This window comes from Anoplopoma fimbria, chromosome 20 (assembly GCF_027596085.1).
Source record: "Anoplopoma fimbria isolate UVic2021 breed Golden Eagle Sablefish chromosome 20, Afim_UVic_2022, whole genome shotgun sequence".
In the NCBI taxonomy this organism is placed as follows: domain Eukaryota; kingdom Metazoa; phylum Chordata; class Actinopteri; order Perciformes; family Anoplopomatidae; genus Anoplopoma; species Anoplopoma fimbria.
This window is the reverse complement of record NC_072468.1, coordinates 5,459,631-5,481,392: the sequence shown is the minus strand read 5'-3', so window position 1 is coordinate 5,481,392 and position 21,762 is coordinate 5,459,631. Positions and strand designations below refer to the sequence as shown.

The 21,762-nt window shown below is 40.4% G+C and overlaps 2 protein-coding genes across 2 annotated transcripts in view; one reads left to right on the top strand and one right to left on the bottom strand.

Annotated features, from left to right (window-relative positions):
- The first annotated feature begins 267 nt into the window (after positions 1 to 267).
- On the top strand, positions 268 to 7,221 carry zgc:110410 (uncharacterized protein LOC553618 homolog). Its single transcript, XM_054621461.1, has 11 exons — positions 268 to 323; positions 1,187 to 1,282; positions 1,539 to 1,707; positions 2,101 to 2,179; positions 2,655 to 2,708; positions 3,013 to 3,103; positions 3,234 to 3,271; positions 3,580 to 3,667; positions 5,431 to 5,520; positions 6,154 to 6,201; positions 6,772 to 7,221. Exons 2-11 carry the CDS (start codon positions 1,208 to 1,210, stop codon positions 6,922 to 6,924), a joined length of 885 nt encoding a protein of 294 aa, XP_054477436.1. The 5' UTR covers positions 268 to 323; positions 1,187 to 1,207; the 3' UTR covers positions 6,925 to 7,221.
- Positions 7,222 to 8,911: 1,690 nt separating this feature from the next.
- The window catches only part of LOC129109396 (ankyrin repeat and IBR domain-containing protein 1-like), a 29,887-nt gene continuing 17,036 nt past the window's right edge, over positions 8,912 to 21,762 (bottom strand). Inside the window, exons 12-20 of the mRNA XM_054621460.1 lie at positions 19,840 to 19,974; positions 17,877 to 17,963; positions 17,448 to 17,514; positions 16,773 to 16,918; positions 16,098 to 16,276; positions 15,865 to 15,916; positions 12,197 to 12,308; positions 11,472 to 11,506; positions 8,912 to 10,421 (exon numbers count right to left, since the gene is read on the bottom strand). Coding sequence (XP_054477435.1) covers positions 9,504 to 10,421; positions 11,472 to 11,506; positions 12,197 to 12,308; positions 15,865 to 15,916; positions 16,098 to 16,276; positions 16,773 to 16,918; positions 17,448 to 17,514; positions 17,877 to 17,963; positions 19,840 to 19,974 — 1,731 coding nt within the window. The 3' untranslated portion in view covers positions 8,912 to 9,503. The remainder of the gene's footprint in view (positions 10,422 to 11,471; positions 11,507 to 12,196; positions 12,309 to 15,864; positions 15,917 to 16,097; positions 16,277 to 16,772; positions 16,919 to 17,447; positions 17,515 to 17,876; positions 17,964 to 19,839; positions 19,975 to 21,762) is intronic.

Below are 21,762 nucleotides of genomic sequence, written 5' to 3'. Positions count from 1 at the left end.
GATGTGTAAAACATACCTTTGTTAAAGTGTGTGAAAGCTCCAATATGAATTTGTTCCAAAAGCCTGTGTAGATCAGTAGTGCTAGAACGGAAAAAGGCGAAGACATGATTTGCTCTGACAAAGTACCAGCCCTGTCGGTTTAATGACATTTTAAGAACTTCATCTGAATATCCCATTGAGCCTAATGAGGGATACATCCTTTCCCCCTGAAGCTAAAGTCCTGCCTCTGTGGGAACCAACTGATAGCAGGTAGACTTTGCCCTGAAGGCGAACCAACACTACAGGAAGAGCGGCAGAGCAGATTCCTGGCCATCACAGCAGAGGTAAGACACGTTAGAATGGATTCGAGCTGTAATTCATTGACTTTTGTGAAGTCAGACAGCAAATGATCACTTGTTGAAAACACGGGGGGGATTGCTTTTGAATGCTTCGTTCATCACATCTTGGGATTGATGTTCAACCCTTTTGGGCTATGTGAGCGAACAGAATCAAAGTCCACTTCCTGTCATTCAAATATTTGAAAATGTGTCTAAGTATATTTCCTTGGTGTCCTGTTAGTCACGGGTTTTAGTTCGGGAAGCTTAAATAGTCAAAATGTGGTTTATGGTGATTTATCACTGCCACTCATTAAACCATTTTACTGCAGTGCTGATGTTTCTCTGAAAGTGTTGTGTGGCCCCAGTAGCATTTTTTTGTCCACAGTGAGTGCAGTCCCAGTTTTACTGAAGGTTTATATCATACAGCATTGGTCATTGTGTAGCTAATTAGAGCTCTGTGTCTTTAATGACTAATGCATAACCAGGGACTTCATCTGTTACTCATGTCTTCACCAGCTATATATAAAATAGAATCGCTAAGATTACTGTCTGTCCTTGATGACAACTGAATTTCCTCTGTGAGCAATTAACCACAACCTATTTGGCCATTAAATATACATACAGCTCTATTAAATGGATGCTTAAGGCCATAATTATGGACGTTAGTCACGGATGGCTCTTGTGTTTGTGTGATGCATCATTTCGTAATTACCCATTTATTTGTTCCACTCTGACATTGCCCCATTTGCCAATTTAACTTCACTGATGAAAGCGCTGACAGTGTTTTAAAGGATGCTTTTGTGGTCTCAGCCACGACCTTAACCTACCTGTAGGTCTGACGTGTCTTCTCCGTCACTGTTGTGCCTCAGTCGGTAAAAACTTTAGGTGTAATGGACCAGACCAATGGCAGCGGCTCTAATCCCCCTCCGTACAATCCTCAGGACTACGCTGGGATGAGCTATCAGGTTAGTAGCAATATTAAAACAATTTTTTAATGAGTAGTGAGCTGAAACCATGTTTTTTGTACTATTCATTTTGCATTTAATGTCCTTGAACCCTACATTAAACCTTAAAACATTTAGTTAGGCATGGAGGATTGATTTTCTTTCACCGATGCACTCAGAACAGTATTCACATTATTTTATGTTTTTCAGGATTTCTGTTCAAAAGCAGAATATTCTTGTACTAACTGTGTTGTTGTTGTTGGTTTTGATGCATCAGGTAGGGAAGGGGAACGTTGCAGTGGTCTCCCCTCCTGGCTCCTATGATAACATGGTCCATCCTGAGGACATGGCAGCAGCTGGAGGCGAGCAGCAGCACGGTCAAGCTCCACCTGAATACTGTCATGGCTTAGAGGACAGCAGCTTCAGTGACGCTACCATACGAAGAGGTGAGGGCTAGAAGACGGAGGGATGAGCTGAGGGAGAAAAAAGAAAGCTAGAGAAACCAATATGTTGTTGTTTGCATGGTCCGAGCTGAATAAGGATAAACAATATGTACTCCCTCATTGGCCTTGCAGTGTTTTCTTTAAATGTATTTGAAATTGAAAATTGTTCCCTGATCTCCGCTGTGCCCTCCCTCATCTCTTCACCTCTCCAAGCAACACAAATGCTTGAATTAGAGGTTGTTTGGTGAAAACAGAACAACTTCTCCATGTTGTGCAAAGTAATCAACACTGCCTGCCTGTCTGTCTGCTTTGCACTGGCAGAGGTTTTTTTTAATGCTGCTGTCTACCTTTCTATCAGTCTTGTCTCTATCTGTCGGTATCTTTCTTTGTGAACAGGTTTTATAAGGAAAGTCTACTTGACCTTGATGATTCAACTGCTGGTGACTGTCGGAATCATCTGTGCTTTTCTTTACTGGTGAGACGCTATTACACAAGGGAGTTCCTTCCAAAAAGAGATGAATCCATGTCAGGCACCCATCCATCAATCCACATTTAGTGTAGTCTGTCTGTGTGTAAGAGCATCCGACATCACACAGGAGCACAAGTACCATAGTTGGTCCCCACAAAAACTTTGAGAGTGCAACCTAACCCGGCTTAAATCACCATAAATATGTAAGGTGAGACAAGATGGGGGACAATAAAAGGGCATCTCAGCCACATAATATTTTTTTGCTTGCAGTAGTTTGAAAGGTTGATATGTTTTGTATAATAGATGTGGTAGAACGCCGCTACAGTAATTTATTTTCATAAATTGCATTCTGCTCCCATGTGCACAATGCTCTGTCCTCTGTTAATATTTAATAAAATCATTCTACTACCTCTATCAAATAAATGGCGCCGCTATTAAACACTCCGCTCTCCCTCTCTCCCTTTCTCTCGTGGAATAACAGGGACACTCTCAGGAAATGGACATGGGCCAGCTCCTGGTTCTGTTACACCACAATGTAAGCCATCAAAAACATTGTTAGGTTGTCTACACACTGCACACTTTCATGCTTTAACCCAGTTTGACCAACTACAACTATCCGGTGGGTGAGTTACCTAAATGAAAATGTCGCTCATGGAAATCCATAGAGGTAAATCACAAACTGTCACCCAGGTCTGAATCCCAATCCAGCAAACTGCCAGCTACACTGCATAAATAATGCACTCAGGGAATTCACATATTGAACATAGTGCTTTTTCCTCCCCTGTTTATAGCCTTTTTATTTGCTATTTACGATACACTCTATATCCTCTGTGAAATAGGGCGATGGTGAGCGTGCTCATCGTGGCCATGTCTTGCTGTGACAACCTCCGTCGTCAAGTCCCCCTCAATTTCATCGCCCTGAGCCTGTTTGTGAGTAGAAGCCGTACCAGCCAGGCATCAAATTAAACCCCCACCACACCTGCTCTATTTCACAGTTTTGTTTGTCATGTATTTACTTTCCATTTGTCTCTCCATCCCTCTCTCTCTCTCTGTGTCTCAGACTTTTGCGGAGGGCCTGATGCTCGGATCTGTTTCAGCGTGAGTGTTTGCTTCCAAGGCTGAATCCCCACCTGATGCTGTCTCATTTACACAATAATAACCCCATTTGATCCATTTCCGATAGCGTGTTGGATGCCAGCAATGAAGCCATCAAACCCTGATAAGATGTTATCATAACTGGTTTAACAAATGAAAGAGCACATGGAATCATATTTTCCGGGTTTTCGGCAGAAGATAAATCAGGAAGCCTCCATGTAGTTTGGCATCCACTCTGCCTGCTGACTAGTTTGACATGATACGATGGGGTGCCTTTATATTGCATATTTGTTTGATCTATCTGTGTGCAGGTTCTTTGATGCAGAAGCAGTTCTGTGGGCTGTGGGGGCCACGGCGCTGGTGTCCTTCTCCTTGACTCTGTTTGCTATGCAGTCAAAGGTAAGATATGTCACACACTCTGACCTCCGTTTGCGATGCAGTCAAAAGTGAAATTTCATAAACTGCAGCTTTGCTATGCAGTCAGTGGTAAATGTCCATATACGGAGCTGTTTTTCCTTTGCAGTCAAAGGAGGGGTGTTAAACTATCGTCCAGCGGTGTTTGCTATACGCAGTCAAGGGTTCAAAACTCTGATGGCTTTGCTGTCCAGGCAAATTATGATTACTGCTGAGATCAGTGCATTTGTCAGTCAAGTCAAGTCCTTATGTCCAGTGGTGGGACAGAGTTAAACCTCTGGGCTGTTGTCATGCTGGCTGAGGCACCTACCATGGATCTTAAGATTAGAAAATGAACTAGAGCCTTTTTGAATCCCCCCTTTGTTTAACTGTGAAAAGTTTAATAAGACAAACGAGCTCAGAGAATAATCTTTAAAAGGGTCCGTACAGGGACACACCGGTGGACATGATGCTCCTCCAGGCAGATACACTATATTTCAATTTAGAAAATACACAGGTAATCCTGATCTCTCACCATTAATCTCATCTTAAAATAAACAGTAATACATGAACAACTCTTGATAATTCAAAGTGGACTCTGACATCGCTCCTGCACCATTTTACTTTTTTAATTTTATGTTAAAAGTACTTTAACACTATTATTTTTCAATGATGCGGCTTGGTTCACATAAAATACCGTACTGTATGCTTGCATAAGTGACATTTAAAACAAGTTGTGATGCTCTGTTAGCAATAGTCAATTTGCACAAGTGTGGAGACCTTTGGAGAATCACTTCATTGATAGTTTGTCATGCTGTTTCAATTAATGGCCCATTCGGGACAAAAGTTATCATACAGGCAGTGGGGCAAAAAATTAGACAAGTGAAATAGATGTAGGCCAAATTGAAATTGCATTTAGAGTCCCTCTTAATTGCCTCGAAATGTAGTTTGGCATTTCACAAATTTTACTACTTATTGCATCTGAAGGAGCTACAGACACTTATTTCTACTGCTTAGATGGGCTAAAACCAGCAAGCAGGTGTCTAATGATTATATTGAGAATAAATCTGTTCTTAAATGCTCTCTTCTCATTAGTAATCTGTGGAAAGAAGGCATCTGCATCAGGTCTAAATAGCCTGCATATAGAGGGGGAACACTGTAATATAAATAGAACTTGGCTGCACCCTCAGCCCATAAAAGAGGTTATTTTATGCGTGCGTTCCCTCCTGCAAACACTTGCACTTTACTTGGTTTGCTTTTCTTTACGACTTCACGTTCATCTTGCAATTCTCAGCCCATCTTGCTCTGCAGTTAACTCAGTGCCGGAGCTTTTTGTCTCCGTCACTGTGATGTAAATGTCATGCAGACTGCCTTGCATGTTTGGCCCGTAGCTCCTCAGGTGATCAGTGTTAGTCATTCTCCTCTTGTAACTGCCATCTTTCTTCTGTCTATCTGAAAAGGGCACGCAGGCAGAAAGGCCACCACCCACCCCCCACCCCTCTGCCTGCGTTGCAGCATGTTGATTAATTATCTAGGATCATTACATGCAGAATTGTTGAAACTTTTCTTGTGTGTTGAACTGCAATATGTCTTCATCATTTAGCAATCTGTGGCAGCTCACAGCACAGCTCCAGTGCAGGCGACCTTGAGCGTCCTGGCTTTTGTGCAGAGATGAGTTTAAATGAGAGATGTTCTGTCTGCTGTTTTCTGTTTGAGAGGCTCGTCACATTCAGTGTCTTCTCTCTTCTCTCCCCTGTTTCTGTCACCAGTGGGACTTCACCGGAGCAAATGGGAGCCTGTGGTGTTTTGCCTGGACCCTCTTGTCCTTTGCATTGCTTTGTGGAATCCTCCGATCGCAGGTAGATCAAGAAGCCGCCGTGTTTACACCTGCGTTTGCAGTGAGAACGGGTTTTAAATGAATTGCTGTTAGAGGCAGAAAGTACATACAGCCTCAAAGCTTTCATCCCCAGGATGTGCTGGCACTGACCTGTGTGCTGAGCAGACTATAAAGAAGAGAGCGAGCTCTCTGAAACCTCTCCAGAACTGCCCTGATCTCAAGCTGATACATTTAAATGTACACTGCTGTTTACTGTAATGGCTCTAAGTGCTTTAGCCTTAAGCAGCGAATTTACAGAAGAAAGCATTCCATTGATTTCTATTTTTACTCGACAACAAATGAACTGGAACAGAAAATAAACACTGCTTTCCAAAAGCATATTGTGTGCACCCATTATCAAACCTTTACAATCATATTTACTGTGTGGAACAGCTTGAACGGAAAAAGGGATAAAAGAATGCTCACTTTTACAGGATGAGGCTGAATGATTGTGTCTGCAGAAAGCACATTGTATGATTTTACTAAGATGGAGGATAACAATCTATTGATTTTAAATGTTAAAATAGAGTTGTTGGTTTTTTTTACAAGCCTAACTCAGTATAAAGTCAATTATGTTGCTGAGTGTCTGATTTTGTGTCTCTCATACCTTCAACAGTATCTTTACATCTTGTATGCCTGCCTGGGAACCTTGCTGTTTTCCTTAGTAAGTACATTCAAACATTTATGACAGAATGTGGTTTTATGCAACAGAGGTTCAATTGAAAGCAGACTGAAAAATGACATTTTGAAATGAAAGAAACCATCAAGGCTTAATGTCAAGTGAGTGTGCGCAATGGAAGGGTTGTTGCCAGCCGGCCTCTGGTGTCTGTCATAGTAGTTAGTGTAAAGAGACTGACTCTGATGTCCTTGTGCCCTTTAATTTCAATTATCGCACCGCTTAACAGCAGTAGGCTTCATTCTCACAGCCACCTCTCTGCGTGCCTTTGGCATTAACAGCAAATGTTGTGACCCATCCCGTCAACTGGTGGAACAAACTGCTACTGCACACAGAGCTGAACAGGCTGTCAGCGGCAAGTCACAACTTACTTTCAGCAACACACGATTATTTACATGGCCTGTTTATCTGCTCAGTCCCTTCTCTCTAAGATAAGAGATGCTGCCCGTGTTTCCCTGTAACCGGCTCGCTGTCTCTTTCATCACACTAACGTAATGCCTTCAGAAGTCAGTGTTACGAGTGCTGAAGCATCTCTCCTCTCTCTCCGTCTCTCTGCAGTACTTGGTGTTTGATACACAGCTTATCCTGGGTGGGAAACACAGGAAGTACCAAGTCTCTCCTGAGGAGTATGTGTTTGCTGCACTCAACCTCTATTTGGACATTATCTCCCTGTTCCTGCTCCTGCTGCAGCTCATCGGCCTCTGCCGCTAACTCTTAACCTCTGTGACAGGCCTCCTTAAGGAAACACTGAAACTCTTCCTGCACACAATATCCAATCATAGTACATCATGTATCTAGGCTTATGTGGAATTATATACGATTCAGCTAGTGCTGTTATATTCAATTATATTATAAAGTGGAGCTTAAAGATGATTTTGGAAACCAAACTAACTCCATTAAAGGACAGAATCTGTCAGTCTTAGCACTCCCATAAAACCAAGTCGGTGCTCTGTGATTTGTTTTTTTCTCTCTCCAAAATATGTTTGCTTTGAATGCAGTTTTTCAATGACTAATAAAAAACACAAATTAAAACTCACCACATAGTTTATTGGCATCACACATCAAGCATATTTCATATAAAGAGGGAATGTATCAAGTATAGACTATGAAAGTGCAAATAGCATTTCAAGGATTAGTTGCTTTACAATAGAAAATCTCAGTGAGTTACAAAAATGTTTTATGCCATTTTAAAATAAATCACCTGAACATTAGACGTGAAATACAAAGGAAGTACAAACTCCATTTAAAGTGGTACCCATTTCATGCACAGCATACTGTTACACAAAAAGGGCAAACCCATTTCCATTAATCAAGTCCATAAAAAGTTATCTCCACTAACCGTATGGCACTCAAAGTTTCACAACTTCAACACTCTTGTCATCATGAATATCTTTAGATTTAATGTGGCTCTATATGTGGATAATTTACTTCAGTCAGACATAAGTCTGTACAAAAACACAAGTTTTAAAGGTAAAACACTGATCAGTGTGTCATATTGGTTATCACAATCCATTTTCTTTAATGGATTAAACTGATTGCAAATAAATACCTACTTTATATTGCAGCTTTGCTCCATTTTAGTGTCTTTAGGTACGATATATGATACACATACAGTGGGTGAACTCATTGCAAAGTCAATACAGTGATTTTAGTTTTTGTGGGGCAAGAAGCCCTTCTGAACAAAAAACAGGAGCAACAAAATCATTTTTCAAAATATTTGAGAAGAAGATTTGAAAGTATGACATTAATCGTTACCCATTATACCAAATAATATAAAATCAGTGTTATCCATCAACAAAATACAACTAGAACCAACTAAAAAAAGCCTCATGCTACAAATATTTTGATGAAAAAAAAAAAAGAAAATCAAGATCTCATGTTTGCACACTATTAAGTCTATGTTAGAGAAATAACTTTAAGGTTACAGGTGGTGTTTACACTGTAAAAACTGTGTAATTAGCACTCAGAAAATGTGTGAAAAAAAATGAAACTACGGCGATTGACATAAAGGCACTGTCTCCCTAGTTGTCTAGAGAACCGTTTCACAAACACATGGACTCCCCATGTGTTTGAGATGCAATACACATTCATGAATTCTCCATGCATTACCCTGCACCCCGGTACATATGTGGAGCTCTAGTAAGAATTACACTAAATGGGACCCAGAGATTAATTACAGTGACTTGAGCGTGATTAATTAATTAACCAAAGTCTGAATGAGATTGCCTGATTGTCTCTCTCACTGGCCTTTCCTGCAGTATATAAACAAGACGACTCATCGTCGACTTCGTCTGTCACGCTCAGCTGCGAGACAGAAACAAGCTACAATGGAATTCTAAAAAAACTGGCCCTGTCGGCATTTATTTTCTCATTGAAAGTGTTAGGATTGAGGCTTTGAGATGAATGCCATTGTCGGGTTGATTTTGAAATGTTTTTTAAGGAGGCCACCAACTTTTTTTTATGGCTGATGAATCGAAATTGTTTCACTTAATAAAGTACACAACCATTATGGTCTTAAAACTACAGATTTACACGGCACACTATAGCTTTTAGATAGCGAGATTTGAAAATATCACACAGCCGCAATCTCAAATACAAATATGGCTCGAGACTTTCACATTTTAGTTTAGCTGAGTCTGTAATAAGCAGGCACAATTTGCTTTTAAGAATCCACTTGGCGACTGCAAACTGTGCTTTTGCTAGTCAGTGTTTGGCACCTATAAAGTAGGCAAGTTTGGACAGGAGCAAGAATAATCCCCAAGACTGTAACCCACAGACTGACTTGGAACAATATATAAGTCTGCTGTTATGTACAGGGGAAAAAAACCTCCCTCACCTGATTCAGACACATACAGTAGGCTTTTACTCCAGTGGAAAAAAATATATAATACCTGCACTATGTTTAGTATCTTATTTACTCTAAAATTGATTTCAGAAAAAAGCTCAAGAAAAATGTTGTTCATTTTCTATCAGCAGACTCATTTTAGAAAATATATCCTTGAAAAATGTTATCAAATGTAATGTCTCCTTCAGTTAGTGCTTTCTTTTAAGGAGGGCTGATTGTTTGGGGGCTGACAATACAGTCAACGCAGGAAACTAATCTGACCTCAATGCTGAACTAGAGTCTCAATACTTCTTCCCCCACTTTCCAACCAAGTACGAACTGACACATTCTTCATTCTGTATACATTCCACCTGAATACTACACATATTCTTCATCTCTATTTCTTTCATATAGTGGTTTTTGGCCTCTCTAAAAAAAAAGCTCCTTCCCATCTCAGCCAATCAGTTCATACCAAGTGCACTTGGTCCTCCCACTCAGAGGAGCTGCTGCTGGGCAGCTGGTCGGACACAGAGTCACATCGCGGAGTGTCGACGTGGCAGACCTTAGAGCCTCCCCGTTCGGCATGGTCTCCGCTTGTGTCAGGGGTGGCCATGTAGGGTAGCGGCATGGTGTCCAGCCCCACTAGATCTAGCTGTGTCGGCCTCTGAGCGGCGGCACACTCCTTCTCCTCCATGTCGCTCAGTCTCTGAGAGCAGAAACCCACTTCTGCCATCACTTCCTGAGGTTTCCTGCTTTCAGGCAGGACGCCCCCACCTTTCTCGTCATCCTGCGGGCACCCATCTCCGCCTGCATGGAGTGAGCCAAGGTTTGAGTCAGTGTCAGAGGAGGTTGAGGGGACCAGGGTGATACCTTGAGGATTCATGTCGTGGAACCATGCCATGATGTTGCCCAGCAAATTAGCGTTTGCTGCTAATGCAGAGGACGTGGATGGGTCGTGGCTGCCGCATGTGGTCGAGTCTAAAGTGTCGCTGGAAGATGAGAAGAGGCCCGTTGATGAGTTGCTGCCTCCTGGAGCCACTGGTATCGGCACTGAAGCCCCGTAGGCCCGGTGGTGACTGTCACTATGCTGCACAGAGGTGGAGGCAGCAGAGTACTGGCTGCTGATGTTGATGTTGCCAAGTCTAGACAAGTTATCTCCCAGCTCCAGCAGTTCTGAGCTGCTTAGAGAAGCTCTGGAAAGGACCTCTACACCTGGAGCACTCTGGTCAAGCCTAGAAGGCAGCGAGGTGCCGATAGCGCCGAGTGAGGCTTCGTTGGCAAATACGTCATGGTTGGACGCAATCTCTGCCATCGCCGAGTCCTGGAGTGACAGCTGGATGGCCAGCAAAATGTTCGGGTCATCATCATCCAAAGAACCTAGTCCCTGGAAGAAAATCAAGGAAACACTGTGAGAGATGCCGGCCAAACCAATATCATCCACTTACAAAGCACCAGCAGTTTCACTTCCAACCTGCACCAACTATTGGCAAGGAAGTAAAAGTGCAGCAGGTTTAAACTGCAGATGGGAACATGCTGTACAGAATCTAGAGACAAGGACAATAAAAGCAGGCGATGGTCATTTTTTAAGCTGCTGTGTTGCGTGTGTGTTTGCTGCGCGTGTGTTTTTGAGGTTTTATAGTTTAAAACTCCACAATGGTAAAAGATTAAGCTGTTGATATTCTGTGTTTTTTGTTGTTGTCAAAAAAATGAAATAACAGTGATTTAATTTGCCTCAGCACGCTGCTTCTTCCCCGACCAGTCTCTGGCTGTCAGCCCCAAACCCTTTTGCAAAATAAATATTTTCATTTTTTAAAAAGGCAAAAAATATGTCCAGCTGGGAACTGCAGATTTTGACCAAACGTTGCTCAAACCAGACTCAATTATGTTTTTGTAGTAGATTTGGTGCACTAATAAGTATTCATATTATCAGTGTGTGGAAATGAGTTCAAATAAACTCGCGCCCACGTTCATTGTGATTAAGAAACAACGTTGCCCACTAGTGGAGGTCTTCACGTTTAATATGTAGGTGATTTTTAACTATTTTATACATCATTCATAGTTTTTTAATCTGTTTATTTTACCAAACAGAAATCACAAGGCATTACTGACACCAAAGGAAAGACCATGCTCGATTCACACAAACTGTAAATTGTATTTTAAGACCCCGTTTTGAATCTGAATTCAATCTTCTATCTGTTGTATAATTTAAGTGTACAATATTTTAATTGGAAGAAGTGCATTAGACTTTAAAAAACATTTTCTTATGATTGCCTTTAAACCCCAGACCTCAGTGTTATCATGCCACAGTGAGGAAAAAAGTAGCCCTTCAGAAATCAGTTCAGCTAGATTAATGCTGTACACCCTTGACATTGTCTGAAAGATTTCAGAGGATGAAAGCCTTGAGCTGAGATGAAAATGACAACTGTGCACTCACCATCAGATGATGTCTACGTCCACCATCCTGTGTGTCTTTGTAGAAAAAGAAAAGGACAAAACGGCCAGTCATTAAACTGAATCTTTACAGCTGCAACTGGATGGCTAATGTCACCCATTACTAAATTCCACTTTCAGTAAAATCATCTTCTTTTAGCGAACACTGCAAAATGATCGTAAGCCACCTGTGCCATCAGCATTTTGCCAGGAAATTCACTATCTTCGTATCCATCTGAAATCAATTAATCCTTCTTGACACGACAAAATCCTTTAGCTGGCTTCAAAACTGCAAACTCTGTCCTTGTTTCATTTCACACAGCGGAAAACAAAGCGGCATTGTCACGGACAAGACTGATGGATTAGAAATGTTGGCTTGTTAAACTTCAGCAGTTGTGATTTTCCAAAGTTTGGGCCAGTGCCCTCATTTGGGTTCTGTACAAATCAGTATCGAAAAACAGAGGGAGGATTACTGGATCAATGTCGTTTAATTTGTTGTATGCATATTATTTAATCATAGATTAGAAAACCTGGCAATTGCACTATACACTGAATTAACATTTTTTGTTTTTTATGTACTTGACCCTCATTTCCTGACTTTGCAAATAACCAACTGTGACAAAGTACCCCACAAATGAAGGTTGACATATGAGAATAAAGTCCGACACTGAGGGAAAAAAGATAGAACCCCTGAGGGAGTTCTATCTACCTGTATGGCCACTGCAGTACCTAAAATGCTGTCGCTGGAGTCATCAGGGTCAGGTGTGTTGCTACGGAGACTGGACATGTCACCTCGCCTCCGTTGCCTATGTCTTCGTCTGTACTGGAACTCTGCGTACTCCTTAAAACGACAGCAACAAAAATGAACAAAAAAAGATTAATTTAACTAATGCTTAAATCCTTCAGTTTAGCAGTCCTAATTGTCCTTAACTCTCCTCATCAACACATCGCTTTCTGACCAGAAAAGGTTTCCATGTATTGCTGATCTGGGGCTACAGTCGGGTTAGGTTTTTTGTGTTATAAACATTTAAAAGGTGAATTTGTGAACTTTAAAATGTGGTGATGCAGTCTCCTTCAAATGTGGCCCGAGTGTTCTGTTCAAGGAAATATCTGCACTGAGAGAATTCAAACCTTTTCATCTCCAAACCAAGCTTCAGTCTAGACTGAATCTAAGCAGAGGACACACTCACTCACTAGAGGAATTGGGAATTCAGCAACGTGAGAACTGAGGTTCAGATGTTTGAAAATACTTTGTGTGTGTGCCCAACTAACATCAAAAGCAACCTGAACACCTTATCAGAAATTATGTAAAAATAAAATAAAAATAAAAAGTGAAATATTAATTAACTGGGAAGTTTAAAAAACCCTAACCAGAATGAATTCAAAATGATACTTATTTTGTCCAGGTTCATTTATAATTTGTATGGAATAATGTCAAATCCCACATTAACTAACATTAAAGCAGTCTTACAATACTGTATGTTCTCAGCATATCTTTTACCATTATGACACAACTCTAATCTGATATTCCTAGTACGTGATCTCTCGGGAGTTTAAATCAATTAACACCCGCTGTGTGAAAAAAAAAACGTGTAATAAGTGTGTGTGCACATATGCATGTATTTCTAATTAGAGGATGTCTATGTGCGTGTGATGGTTCCTTGTGATCATTTAAAATTGTTAACTGACTAGAGACTGAGATCCAATGATATGTTGCTATCAGAAGATGGATGCTGTAAGGCATAAAAGATTTCCAATAAAACAAAGTTTTACACATTTTACAGTATATAACTAATTTAGGCATATATTATTACGTGTATCGAATTTAAAACTGAGAATTATTTGTATGCGTCTTTGGTCTTAGTTTCACTTCAAACCAAGCCTGAGTTAATTTGGAAATAATATTTCTACAAAGTATAAATTATAGTTTCGGGTTTCTGCTCCAACCAGATGGTACTCGTACTGGTCAATTACACACTGAATGTGAATTTCAATGCCACTGCCAACCTAGAATTTGTTTTCTTTGGTTGTAGACCAACATGAAAAGGTTACATACACTGACTTTGCACATCTGCATATCAGTGTCGCGGGAAATAATCAACTGCATTCTCCATTCACTCATCTCATACATTTGCAAAAGTCACTGAGTCACATTCATATAATCAAAAGCCTATCACCCAAACACTGTCTCTCATGTTTCCAACGCTCTAAAAATAGCCCAGAATGAAGTGATCTGCAGGCATTGTAAGAAGCCTGGAGCGGACCATCTGTAGCTGTGCCTGTGAGGCAGAGTCATCCGGCTTTGATTATTACTATGGTGCTCCCATTAACTACTGCAGCAGAGAGACAGAAGCTCTTAATTAGGGGACAAAAATAAAACCCTTTTTTTTTTTTTTTTTTTTTTTTTTTTTAGAGTGGGTCAGTGTTCAGCATCTGGTGGCAACATTTACTGTGAACTTCCTCATAGACACAAGTGCCCCAAAAAATTTGTTGGCAAAGATTTGTTTGTAATTGAAATCTTGTTCCTTTGTCCTTCTTTAAAGGTGAGAAGAGTTTTACATTCATAACTTATTCTTATGAAGATAAGTCACATCTTTGTAGTGTGCACCTAGATTAAGTCATCTTTTCTTGTGCAGTAACAATAGATAGGTTACATATTAAGGTATGACAGAGATAATAGTCAGCAAACTAAACAAATAGTATTACTAGTTGATTCACAGTGTAGCAAAACTTAAACGTTCCTTTATGTCTTACGTGGAACAGCAGAGAGGATCAAAGTCCTCGTGACCACTGAGAGAGCAGGTAACCTGAAAAACCATGTCGCGAGCCTTTATATTGACTAATCTACCAATAAAAGAGGATCTACCTGGAATATGTTACGTTGCCAAGATAATTGAACATTGTAGGAACAGACTGCTAAATAAAAATAAAAAATAATAATTTGTTCAGAAATCCTTGGCATCAGTGTGAGTCTTGTTTTTAATGCTTTTAGTCTGGAGAACAGCTAAACACACTGGGTCCAGGTTTGGATAACAAAACACCTGCCTGGCAGTGACCATTTACTCAGTGATCCTTGAGTAAACAGAAGCTAAACAAAGGGTTACCTATGCCTCACTGCATGGTGCTCAGCAGGCAGAGGACTAGCGGTTTAGAAAATACATTTACCAAACCGGCAGACAAGACCGAACGTGTCATTACTTTTCCTATCAATAGGGAAATGCCCGCTTTAAGCTGTTAAAAGGTGTGCAAAATAACCTGAGAGGCTAAGGTTTTGATGTAAGATTTGCATATTTGTGCTGCGCTTTAAGGAGCCTAAGGAGAGCTGTTTAGCTGAGTGAATGTGTTCCGGATGAAAAGCCTGTACGTTTAAAAACTGCCACAGTCTAGAAACGAAACCATAAAAGAAGCTTAAAGGAGTAACTCCAGCGTATTGTCTTATGCACCACTATTGAGAGCATGTATCAAGCTGTGCAGAAAACCGAGGCAGGTCAATAATCAAACCATTATGTGGCTGACAGTTTTATGACTGTAAAAGTTAACTACAATCGCCTGTTACTAATGCGCAATGATCGGGAGCAACCTGCTAAGGTGTTTGCCAGAGTGCTCCTCTTTCAATCATTCCAACTGGGTGCACCGGGGAACACTGAACCATCTGGCTCGCTCCAGTGTGTTCAACAACACGGTATTCTTTGGGTCACCGTGGTTTGGCAGTGCTGTTGCACAGCCAAAGTTAAACCAGCTGAATTAAAGAAGATTTAGATATACATACCGACTTTATTAAAAAAGCGTACAATGTAGGGCTGCATCATAATTTGATTACATTATAATCATGTTTTTTTGCAATTCATTAAACCTGATTAAGTGTGATATTAACAGAGAAGTGCCTGAATCCCTGCCTCAAGCCAAGCGCAAATCAAGGGATCTTTCTCAAGCACTCTGATTAGCCACTTTCAGCATCAAACATGGATGTGATTGCTGATAATAGCTACGCATATAATGTAAGTGCATCTTTTGTAGGGTTTAATTCATTTATTTGGCTGCTTGCTGTGGTGGTATTAAAGATATTGAGTCTGGTTTATTCATGCCAAATCTTGATGGAAAAAGTCTTAATTGGATTTAAACTGATTTGATGTTTATTTTACAGTGTTGGATTTCAACAGTTTTTTTCACTTTAACATGTTGAAGTGCAATAAATATTTTGTTTCTGTAAAATTCATCTAGTGTCATGATACATCTGTGTGTTATTTGAAAAATTAAATACCAAATACAAAAATACACATCTGTGTAAAAATTCTGTCAGGCTGTGATTAAGCTTGTCAAAAGTCACACACACACATTTTGTTCAAACAGCACAGATGTCCTTTTAACTAATTGAAATCAAATGGAGATTATTTTACCTCAGGTGATGCAAAGCCTAAATACTCCCAGTCCCACGTTCCGCCAGCAAAACTGCAAGTGAGCAAAGAGACAGAGGGAAGATTTAGTCATTATAAGATTATGATTAATTGCTGAATTTTCGTTGCTAATTAGTCACTTTTGATTATTTGAAACTGCAGTTCAGTTATATTACAGCACCGTTTTTCTTTGTAAAAATTAGACACGTTTATCGAGCTGCATGTCTGGATATTACCTGCGCCTGGGGGCCTCAGGAGAGTCGTTTGGGGCCACTCCCCTGGCTACTGAGGCCAGAAACTCCTGCCTCTTCTGCTGAACAAGACATGCTGCACGGATGATTTTGTGGCGCGGCGTCCGTAGATAAGGCCGGTTAACCTTTTGTGCCAGGTCCTCAGTCACCATCTCCAAGTCGGTCTGAGGACACAAAGACAGGTGGCTGGATTTTTTGGAAAGGATGTGAGTGGTTGATTTTAGTAGTTTGTGAAAACACCATTTCCAGTATAACTTCATAATCTGTTCCCAAACTGTAGTGTTCAAGGACAAAGTGACATCAGGAGTGGAGCTACAAGTGAACTATTTTTAGGGCTACTGTGTATGTATCGTTAAAAATGTATTAGTTTTCCAAGCCTTTAAGAGACTACTGTTAGACCTATCAGTGCCTTGCTCATTCATTTTACAGTATTTAAAAGGCCACAATATTAAAGATAGCCGGTAAGTACTTTCCTTGTCTTAGCCGGCAATCATAAATTATATAATGCTAGATCTTTAACTAAAAGCTGAGATGGGCAGTTATAACTGGAGCAGATTGTGAAGATCATGTGGTAGAAAGCTTTAGTCTCAAATCTCTAATGGCCCATATAAAACCGGCTGCTGTGAACATTTGTCTTTTTTTCTTAATAAGTACTGAAACCTGCATAAGCTCGTAGATCTCTTTCTTTGTGCTTTTGGGCTCCAGAAAGAATCCGTAAGGATAAGAGCACTTCAGGATGCGGCGAGTCTTTAGTAGTTCCAGGACCGCATCTTCAATGAATGTAGTGTCCGGTGGGCCTCTTTCCCCTGGAGAAGAGAAGTAGAGAGTAAGATTAAAAAAATGTGTATCTGCTTTAGTAGAGTGTATCCCTTATTCCAGACTAAATTACCTACACATTTAAGCAGATCAGTACATATGATGAGAAATCCTGAGACAAAGCATATGAAAGAACAGCTCTGTTGTACTAATTAAGGTATTGCAACCTTATCTCTATCTAATAGGGAAATCTAGTGTGACAACCGCCTACAGTTCTTACCGAGGTTCTCTGTGTCTGTGGGGTGCAGCTGCAAAATCTGCTGTTCTTCCTGCACCCAGTGAGGTAATTTCGATGGGGGTTTTAAGAACTCTAGACAAAGCTTCTTCACAAAGCACCGCTTTCTTGTAAGTTAGACGTGCCTGCTGAATAATAACTATGGCCATTGTTGTGCCGTTAATACATTAATATAACACCTTTGTGTCTGCCTACTTCCAAACGCTCAGTATCAGAGGACTAGATTAAGATGTGTCTAAATGTGTAATAAAGACTGACAGTGTTATGGCAGACAGCACACTCACTTCCACTCAGGGCTCTACTGAGCTGCTCCATCTTCTCTTTGGCTGTTTTTAACAGGCGCTGCTCCAGCTATTGTGAGGAAGACAGAAGACGTTAGGTTTTAAGGTAAAAATATCTTGAGAAGACTGCCGAACCAAACAGTGAAGAGAATGCCACTATATGAAGCTGAACAAATTGTCAATAAATTAATTATTTCCGTCACAACAATCCCTGAAAAAGCAGGACAAACGCCAGTAAAATTGTTAATGCACTAAATACAGAATTACCATACTTTAAATGTTTTACATTATATTGCATTAGTGAGTATGCCGACCTATGCGACCATGTGCCAGCACAATAGAAGACAAGTTCCCACTGCCTCAACCACTACATGACTGTTTGTACATTATACAAAGCGGACATCATTAAAAGGCAAAGCCCGGCCTGCTTACCTGATAGCTGTGCTCATGGTTCTTGAAGCGTGTGTAGTAGTGCATAAAACGGTCGAGTTCCTGAAAGCCCTTGTGCTTCTTTTCTGCCTGCAAAACCGTGATGAGACACCAGTCACACTCAATAAACACATGAGCATGTTGTTCCCCCTCACAGAGGAAAGAGTAGATACTCTGGTTGAGAGCAGTCAAAGTAGGTGAGGAGTGCCACGGGTGAAATAAGTACTTATAATTGGGAGGAATGCTAGTGAAGACTGAGAATGAACTGCCTTTCAACTTAGGTGAAGGTGGGCTGACTTGTGGATGGCTCCATGGTCAAGAATCTTGACATATAGCTTGTGAAAGTTACGACTGAGAAACAATGTTTGTATTAAAGGGATAGTTCAAGAGTTTTTGAAGTGGAGTTGTATGAGGTACTTATTCCTAGTCAGTGTGTAACCTACAGGAGCAATGTACTGCTGTGTAGGGCTGTAATCAACCAAGATTATCTTTGTCGGTCGAAATACGACCAAGATTTTCTAAAAAAGATGCATTGCCAGGGCGATGTGAACAATTCTGCATCAATCGAGTGATGGAACATAATGAATTTGGTTTCATTCCAGTTCAGTGTGAGTCTTAACTGCGTTTTACTTTCCTTTTCTGTCTGTCGCGCTAGTTTCTCTCCTCTGATCTCTGTGTTTCACCAAGGGCGGAGCTTTGTAAATGCTTTGACAGTCGGGAGATACGGTGACTTAAAAGATTTAAGAGTAGAAGAGCTATGAGTAAGGAAAACTCTGTTAGCTGCTAAGCCAATTCATGTGTTGTAAAGCCACATGGATTCAGGAATTGCCCTGTGTTAAAGCTGCTATGTGAAAACCTTACTTTTTGAAGGCACACTGCAGAGGAGTTTTGTTTTGTAGCCTTTATGGACTGAGGTGGATCACACAGATACTGGTATTGAAAAGATGCAGCTTTTTTATTATAGGCTGTTGTAGTCAGAGTTTTGAAAGCACTTTCTAAACAAAAGGGAGTTCAGATTTTTTTTTGACTTATTGCATTAATTAATTAAAAAGTAGCAATGTGCAGTATTATAGAAAATTGAGATGAATGGGATTCATTGAGATTTATCCAGAATCGCGCATTTTAATCGTTGACAGGTTAATGGTAAATTACTCTAATCAAGAGGCAAACAAAGACTCACTTCTCTATTGATGGGGGAAACAATCTGTACGTTATGTTTAGATTAACTTTACCTGTCATGGTGCACTCTACCTAAACAAATTATAAATAATTAAAAGCTATTTGCAGCATATTAAATTATTTTCAGCCCTTATTATTTATACTTAAATGATAACAGACCGACCAGCCCGCACCTGCCCATATTGGTATGATTTCTGAAAATAGAATGATCCGTTGAAGCTGTTGCAAGTGGAAGCAATTTTTTTCTCAAAGAAATGAAGGCAATATATTAGACCAAACATATTGAAATATGCATGTGCTAATATGTTAACACTCAAAGCCATTCAAGCTGTGATACGCAGGTCACGTTTTTTTAATAACCGCAGCCCCCCCCACCCGTTATAAGAGCCAATCCGCACCGCCAAACCTGCAAAAATATGCGTCAATCAACCAGTCAAACACAAACTGACAACTTTATGCATTATAGTAGCAAAACTGTCAGGACTGAGACAAGGTCAGAGAGGAGGACTGAGCGACGCATCTCTGGAGTACTTTTCAAAATTTAGAACTAAAATATAATGTAGAACAGCCAAGGTCCTTCTCCCTCCAGCATATTTCATTATCTGTGGACATAATAAAAGGGGGCTCTCCTAGTACAATCTTGTCTGGTCCGTACTGTCTGCTGCTAATTCACATTTTGGAAATGTGACAGTTAAGTTAGCTGCGGATGATGAATGTGATGTTAATCAACTCGAGTCACTCTGCTTCTATATTTTGTAGCAGGACCATCTCTAATGTGTGTTTTTACCTCTTCAGTCATCTCCTTTGACTGCTCCTCCACCTGCTGGATGACTTCGTAGCGAGTACAACGATAGTAGCCTCCTGTTGATGAGCTGTGCTTCTTCCACTCCTCCAGACAGATCCAACAGAAGTCATACTTACACTACAAGGAGAGAAAGGAAATATTAGAATATCTGTTCTGGTCAACCTTCACATCAAAAACATGATAGCCAAATACCAATAATAGTCCAGATATACATTTTTCTTGAATTGATTACACACACAATTGGTTGATGTTCATTTTCACCTGATTAATCTCCCCTAAAGTTAAAAGATTTCATAACTCCGCTGATGTGTAACTCACAAAATTATCAAGGATGGACCTCTGAGGATATGAAAACTAAAAATATCTTTGACAATGCCATGTCTTTTTAAAAATCTGGTTTTATATCCTTTTTCCTGCTCTCAAAATCTGAATAATATTTAAGGGTGAATGATATCTTTCAGAGTCCCTAAACCTAGAACTCAGGATCTACTTACTTGTCTCTGAGCTGTTTCTGTCTCAGTCTTCTTCCCATCTGTTTTTTTCCCTTTACAAATGGCAGAGTTTAATGGACCCAGGCATTTGTTTTAACTTAGTGATGAATCCTCGTAGCCTGCTGCCACTAAAAGGCACTCAGACATATTTGAGCTTGCAAGTCCCATTGGGTTTTGTAAAACTACAAAACACTGCAGCCCCTCCAATCTGCATCCTCTTTAGGTGTAAGTGATTTCTTTCCCCATGCCACAAGTACTCCTATAGGTGAAAAGTTAGCCAGAGCAAAACTCAACCCTAAAGGCAGAGCCCCCTGTTGTCCTGGAAACACCATGCTAACATGACACTTCAGAAAAATCAATACTAAATAAAAGAGTGTGAGGAGGTTTGATGGAAGGCCAGAGAGACACAAAAAGATGGTTTGTGAAACGGTGAGAAATAAAGTGGTCAGCCAGACCGGAGGGAAAGAAATGGCAGTGAAAAGACAAAGAAATGTTCCTTTGCGACACCGAGTCCCGTGTTTCCAAGCAACAGGGGCAAAGCCATTTCTTGCCAGGTAATAACAGGTCAAAAGGCTGAGCCCTCCGTGGCCTCTCGGCTTGTGAGAGCTGCTCTATTTCTCTCAAACTAATCTCCATCTCTAGTCAGCCTCTTTAGCCGGGATGGAGACAGTGAGAGGGCTGTCACAGAGACAAAAGGAGCCTGGCTGTAAGAATGCACTGTGTGACTTTCATGGCCTTCCCTCCGGCGACAGTGGTAGTAACAGAGATACAGTAAGGCAGCCTGTGTGATTATCAGTCTCACACACTCTGACCTAGTGTCTTTTTTGCCTCAGTCACCTCTGTAGTCACTCTCTCGTCCATCTAAGTGAGACAGAAACTGCTGGATAACTACAGGCCTTCCTAGATGGATTATGGATTGTTTGTGAGCATGACAGTATCTTAAGCTGCCACTTGTAAAATAATCTTTGACAATAGCTAAACTTTGCTGATAGCAGCTTGAATGTAATAACTCTTATTCACCTTCATAATTATATTACAACACCATTGCTACAATTACCTTCACCATAGGGAATAATGCCGTCAGCAATGTAACACATCAACTGTTTTATACTCAATGATTTAATCATAAATACTAGATGAGTCAGAGGTATTAATTATAATAACCTGACACACTATTGTAAAAAAATAACAGACACTAAATTCTCGCGTAATGAGCGACAAAGACTTGCCCAAAAGTACATTTGTTTTATGAAATATATCAAAGTTAAATAAGGCGTATAATTCTAATCGCGCTTGAATGCAGAAAAACCTGCCCTGAAGGAAAATATATTTTGAAGCACTACTTTAAATCTTCGGCTTTCATTAAGTATCTGTTTAATACCGTAGCAGATTTTCACTGAATTTCTCAGTTGAC